The 6,909-nt window shown below is 40.6% G+C and overlaps 1 protein-coding gene across 1 annotated transcript in view; it reads left to right on the top strand.

Annotated features, from left to right (window-relative positions):
* The window catches only part of SNRPF (small nuclear ribonucleoprotein polypeptide F), a 37,290-nt gene extending 36,425 nt beyond the window's left edge, over positions 1-865 (top strand). The window contains exons 2-3 of the mRNA XM_029963437.1: positions 75-167; positions 750-865. Coding sequence (XP_029819297.1) covers positions 75-167; positions 750-816 — 160 coding nt within the window. The 3' untranslated portion in view covers positions 817-865. The remainder of the gene's footprint in view (positions 1-74; positions 168-749) is intronic.
* The last annotated feature ends 6,044 nt before the right edge of the window (positions 866-6,909 follow it).

The following is a 6,909-nucleotide window of genomic DNA, read 5'->3' as shown; positions in this document are numbered from 1 at the left end:
TGCCCCGGCCGCTGTAGTGAGCACTGGGCTGGGCCGGGGCCGATGTGTGCTTTGTGGAGCTGCTTTTGTTACAGTCTCGTTTTTGCTCATTTCTCTCTCAAGCTCGCAAACACAGAGGAATACATAGACGGTGCGTTGTCTGGACACCTGGGTGAAGTTTTGATAAGGTAATTGGGGTATTTATTTATTATGGAGGCAGGCTCTTTCTAAATCTTCTTACCAATTGTGTTAAAACTTGTGGTGGGTGTTGCATTTCTTGTCTAACTAAGAGGGCTTGTCTAACTACAGTAGGGCTATGAATGTGTGTCTTTTATGTTGAGGTCCCTTTTGAGGGGAGGAAAAACGGAACTTTTGAATATATTTCGAAAAGTATTTACTATCCCTTTTTTGGTGGGTAAAGCTTTAGTTTTCTGTGTTACTGTGTATCTGTTAATCCTTTGGTGTTGTACACTAGTGCGTTGCACCTGAAAACATTTCACATGCTTGGAAGTTAAACTTGACCATAACTGCTGACCCAGAAGTAAAAATTTTTTTGTACAGCATTGTCAACCAGTTACTACTTTTATAAGGGTTCACAATTGTAATGAACTTTGTGGAAAACCTGTACAAGGCCAACAGCAGCAATGTGTTATGCAGAATTTGGCTGCTGCCAGGCTACACACGAGCAGGAAAATGCTTAAAGCATCTTATGTGGGGAAAATGATAGCATTTACAGCTAAGAACTAATAGAACTCTTGATCTATTTACAGGTGCAATAATGTTTTGTACATCAGAGGTGTGGAAGAAGAGGAAGAAGATGGAGAAATGAGAGAATAGATGTTTTGTATTTCTGGAAATAAACTTTTTTTTTTCTTTCTGTTTTTCATACTTTTGTAATAAGGTGTTTACATTTTTCCTATTGTGTTTTAATATGGGGAAGTTAACCCTTTAAAAGGTCTTTAGTCTTATATTGGTGTCTGAAAAGCTAATGCTGGAGGAGCAACAGGTAATTATTTCATTTTAAAGCTGAAAATATTAAAATGAAAAGTGAGTATTTAAAAAATACCGGTTATCTTCCCATCTGAAACACAGGAAAACGTGGAAGTTCCTATATTTTACAGTATGTATGCAGTGACTATTTAAATACACTTCATCTTTAAACCTGTTTATAAACCATTTGGAAATAACTGGGAAGACTTCACTTCAGGTGAGATGTAGAGATCTGTTGTACCCCAGTGTCTCTCAGACTGTTGTACCCCAGTGTCTCCACTGCCTTGAGTCACAAAGCTTGAAGTGTGGCTGTACAGTCATTAAGGAAGGACAAATTTGCATCAACTTAGTAGCCAACAGCCACACAAAGCTCTTGGCAACTATAAAGGTCAGTAGACTTCAAATTGATAGAGTTGAGACAACAGACTGCAAAATGGGAGTGTGCTTTGTGACTCTGCTGGAAAATGGAGATGATACTGTTCTCCTGGGGGGTTCAGAAGTAAGAGAAGACATTCTGTTTAAAAGCTGCCCAGATCGTAGCTGTAGAAGAGAAGCTGCATGTGGAGTGCCGATCTCCAGGCCTGCCTGCTGGGATTGCACATCCTTTGAGAGACAGCTGGAGTGAACAGTGCTGGATGCTTTGGACTGCATTAGGATATAATACTGGTTGTGTAAATTGGGGGAAAAACACCAGCCTGCCAGGATAGATCCTGCAGAAAAATACTTCCCTGTTTGTTTCTCATGTTGGAAGTCATCCCTGTAGCTATGCATGTGTTCCTTTAATATTTGCATCTGTAAGTTGCCATAAAGAGTGACAAATCATTTTGGATGTACTTGTGAAGGTCTTTCATTACATAAACCAGGCCCTTCTTTTTGGCAGCTTGAGGGCTTACTTCTCAGCTCTGCTACAATCCCACTGGGAAAGGGAAAAGAGCTATTTAAATTAACATCAGTAGTATCACAAGGCTAGATAAGTACTTTTAAACTGGCAGTGAGCAACAACTAAATGTGTTCTTGGAACAGCTTTGGTGGCAGGAATGAGAGGCAAAAAAGTGTCATGTCTGATTTGTGATACAGCACAGGCTGTTAATGACTGTGTGATGCAGAACAGTGTCCTTCCTCTGCTGCCATCGAAGTTACAGTGGTATCAGTATTGGAGGAGAAAAAGCTGTGACTGTCATCTTAGTATGTAATCAGTTCCTTATCTGGAATGGGCCAGCACTGACCTGAAAGCTGCTCCTCCACATGAGGTGGAAGTGGGGCTGGAGGTGAGTTTAACATGTGTGATCTTTGCACTGGATCAGCAGGCAGCGCCATTACTGTGACAAATTACCAAGTGTTTTAGTCTTTCAGCTTTTCAGAATAACTGGGAAGGCTTAGCTTATGCTGAACCACTTTTATGTGTATAGATGAATGTGACTGGTTCCTCAACTGAACAGAGGCATACCTGTAGAAAGATGTCTGGAGTTGTGCTGTACAGCTAGAATGCTTAATTCCTGTCATGAGGGTAAAGAAAATGGTTTTGCCTTGCAGAGAGCTGAAGTCCTCCTGTGATTCATAGCACTTCCTCTGATTCCCTTCTGTGCTGGTTTAAGAGTTAACCAGCAGGGGAAATGAACTCAACTCAAAGGAGAGATTATAAGTCAGAATAACAATTTATTAAAATAATACAGTAAGTACAATAATACAAACAAACAATTGGTCTCAACCCACAAAAACCCAAATGTATAACCCAGCACCCTGGAGCATGAGCAAAGTGGTGTTCCTTGGGCCCCGCTTGAGTCCAAAGTAAAGGGAGAGGGGAAGAACCTGCTGGTGGGAGAGCTGCTACATCTGGCCAAAAGTGGTGATCGCAGTCCAGTGGTGGTTTAAGTCTGGCTGAGCGATGAGATGCAGCCTTCCTCTGGATCCCACGAGTGGGTTAAAAAAAATGTTCCAAGACTCCAAGAATATCCTCCAGTTCAGGCAGGAATGTTCAGTGCTCCCCTCAGGGCGGGGAGTTCCACAAACGGTGTGAGGACAAGAGCATCCTCCTATCTCACAGGCCTCTTAACACCTAGTTTATAGCCTGAGGAGTCAGGCTCTATGGGCAGAGGGTGCGAATAGTCTATTGACAACAATAGTCTAGTTTCTGGGAAATGACATGGAAGGCTATAGAATACAGTTTTGGGTTACACCCACCATGATGAACTGGTCTTCAGCTGTCCTATCTAGGACACCTTCCTATGGGGTGAGAATTGTTCAATATAGAACACTGCTACTTGTTGGACAAATGTTAGTTTTTGTGCTAGGAAAATTCTTCACACAAGGAAGATCCAGTAGCAGTTTAAAATGAGTAGAAACCTTTTTTAAAAACTGGCAGCACAAAAGAAGCAAGGGAGCATTTTGTCCATGTCCTTAACATGGCAGATACTTCTAACTTAAAAACAGGCTGCTGATATTCCAGGACAGACCTGTACCCATCATCTGGAAAGCAGCCACATCTTTTCCATTTGTTTTTGTGAGGGGCTGTTGAGAAATGAATTAAAGTACTGAGACATTTATTATGACCTTTCAAAAGACATACCTAATGTATACTATATCTAGATGAAACCATTATCTAGAAGAAAAAAAGGTGAAAATCTACATTAAGATGAATAATAGGAAAGACAAGTCGACTTACCTTTTGCAAAAGCAAGAACCCACTCAGAATGAAGAAAACAAAGATATTTTTCTCCTGTAGTTTCTCTCCCTCTTTTAAAGACAGATAAGCTGCTTTATAGTCTTGAGTTTTCACTCTCAGCGAAACCATGCTCCTTTCACATAGTTTCAGATTCTTTGGGGATTTTTTGTTACGCATGTTTTTCTGATAGGTACATTCCTTAGACTTCAGACTCAGAAAGACCATTTTATTTTTGGTCCTAAGTGGTGTGGAATGAATTACAGTGCAGGTGAAGGTAAGGTACTCTGAATAAATTGAAGTAATTAGAGCTGGTCCTTAGTTGGTATGAAGTAAGCCCCACGAATACAAACAGATTTTTCATCGCTTCTGGAGCAAGTCCGAAAGGTAAAAGAACTGCAAACATTCAATTATGTGTATGTTAAAGATACAAATAAAAGAGCTCATAATTTTACTTTTTAAATATAAGATACCAAGAGTAACTAAAAAAAAAAATGCTTTCATGTGATAAAGTTGTTCAAATTGTTTATAGGATAAAAGAAGTTGAAGACAAAGTAGCAGGACACTCCATCAGCAAAAAATTATACCCTGCAAAACCACTTACTTAATATGGTAAAAAGTTAGTTAGTCAAAAAGAGCCTGGAAAGACTTACAGTAAGATATGGCACCACATGTAGTTTTGAGCTTATTTTTTGTGTTACTCATTTGGTATAGGTTGGTTGCTATTTATTTTTTTACTTGGAAACTTTCCCATTCCTAGGAGTACCCAAAAGGAGTACAAAACCTAGCTGAGAAGACCCTAAATCCTTATCATTGCTAAGAGACAAAATGCTGTGAACTCCAATTCTGTATTGGGCAGGTCACTGACTGCAAAGAATGACAAGCTTTGGCCCTAAGGCCAGATGCTGGAATTGTACCAGTTCCTACGTCTGTGACAGGACACAAGTGCATGCAAGCTCTCTTTCCCTTAGCTGCAGTTTTTGTGAAAAGGAAACCTAGGCACCTAAGTTGGCAAGGTTACACTGCTCAGGGAAAACCGAATTGTCTCCTCTGGGGCAGATTGCGCTGTTCCCCAAAAAGGTTGACCCCATGTCACCAGAGGGTTATGGAAACCAAGCACACATAACAAATTTGCAATTTAGTTTGGATCTATTCCACATTTGCAAGTCAGTTTTGTTCGTGTGATGCAATTTCTATGTTTGATCCTGAGAGTCTAGTAACCTCTGCTGCTTTTGTAAACAGGGAAATAGCATTCAGTAAATTCCACTAACAATTAGCTTTTGTTAAGGCATGCACAGCGTCTCCTTTCAGGACATTTCATCATGCTATATGTATTATTGTAAAGGACTGTTTAGCAGAAGAAAAAACTAACACAAATTTAAGGAAAATTTAGCTAATATTTGGTCTAAGACAAATATTTAACTTTGGCCCTTTTGAAAAAAATTACATGTTGTTTACAAGAATAAACATTCTAATGTAACTGACAATGTATTTGAAAAGGTGTTCCTGAGGAGTAAGTGCATCATACTGTCACATAAAGCACCAGTGAGAAGAGATGAAATCTCTTAATAACCTGATACTGAACTTTTTTATTTATCTCTACTTTCACTGTTTGGTTTTTGGTTTTTTGTTTTTTTTTTTTTTTTTTACTTCTCATTATTATAATGTACTATTGAAAATGCCACATTTTAAAATTATTTTCAAAAAGCACTTTTGCTCTAAGTTTAGAAATTTAAGCTGGGTTTTTCTAACACCCTACAGTCCTCTGTTTACATCCAATGAATTCTGCCAACATTAAAAAAATACAGCCAAGTACTTAGAATCTTTACCTCTTGAATAAAACTAGAATTTCCTGAGGATGCAACCTAGAAACTGCTTCTGTACTAAGTTCTCTGAGCAATATTCTTAAAAATAGATCAGGCACAGCATGTCAGAAACCACTGATTGCAGTGGATTAACCTTTTTCTTCATAGGCTGACCTATTGCAGAGAAAAATCTTCACCAGAAAAGAACCAGGGCATACACAAGCATGGCTGTAAGTTTTCTGCAAGCAGAATGTAAGTCCTAAAATGAAATACGCTCCTATGTTACTAAGCATAAAATCTTCACCTATTCTAAGGATTTAAATTAGGATCTGCCCTTGGCTCTTGCAAGGTTCCTCTTTAATTTCTGCTTTCAAACATATTGTGGAACTGCTGGGGAAAATCAGCAGCAACTCCTGAAAGCAGTAAAGCACTCTCTACCAGCTCTCCTGTCAATCTTCTGCATGCCCAGTGAGAGTTTAGGAGGAAGACAAGGATTATGTTGTGATACAGTATTGAGCTGGTGGAGAAGCATCACAAGGTAACACCCAACACGTAGTTTTACTCACTTTTCAGTTTTGATATTAAATACAAATTACTGTGCTTTAGCTGCATTTTTTTGCCTCATTTGCAAACAAGACTTCACCAGAAAGGTTCATTCAAAGAGCTAACATATACATCTTTTTCTGCTGGACAGGAAAATATATTTGCACACGGATGTGTTACAAGCATTTTAAATTGATCCTCTTTCTAAAAGAAAAGAAGGTTTCTAAACAAGACTGCCTCTACCAGAAAGGTGTTTGAGGGACCACTTGTTTAGAAGGACACTCCACTTGCCAGCTGGGAATTACTGGAGCCCTATAGACTCTATGAATATTTGAAGAGAGAAGAAAACAAAAAATCCATGTTGAGAGTAAATATTTGCTCCACGACTCTTCCATCCCTGATTCTGTAGGGGGCAGCAGAATTTCGATCTTGGAATCAGATAAATTAATAGCTGCCCGGATAAATTAATGTCTGTCTGAACATCTGGTGCGGGGGAGGTCCCTCAGAAGCTGTTGCTGGAATGCAAGCAAGGTGGTGGGTGCTGGAAAGGTGATGGATGCTGGTGAGATGATGGAGTCCGGATAAGGACCATGTGGGCAAAGAAACGCTCCCAAATCAGAACTTCCTATTTTTTTGGCAAAGGGTAATCTCCGGATGGTACTGTGAGAACTGAGAGCTCTGGGAGGTCCCAGCTGGAAAAGCCGGTACTTCGGAGCTGATGGTGAATCAGAGCGATGCACGGATGCTGTCCCGTTATCCTGGACCGAATCGAGCAAGCATCCCTCCGCTGGAGCAGGCTGCTGCAAAGTTAGGACAGACCAAGCCGGGCGGAGCCAAGGCCGGGTCCGGGGTCGGGCTGAGCGCGGCCCGAGGCGGGACGGGGCGGGGGGCAGGAGGGGCTCTGTCCCGCCCGCCCCGGGGGACTTTGAGCCG

Source organism: Manacus vitellinus, unplaced genomic scaffold (assembly GCF_001715985.3).
Source record: "Manacus vitellinus isolate BGI_N305 unplaced genomic scaffold, ASM171598v3 scaffold_5_pilon, whole genome shotgun sequence".
NCBI classification, from domain to species: domain Eukaryota; kingdom Metazoa; phylum Chordata; class Aves; order Passeriformes; family Pipridae; genus Manacus; species Manacus vitellinus.
The sequence above is the reverse complement of the archived record's forward strand: the minus strand, read 5'-3'. Positions and strand labels throughout refer to the sequence as shown.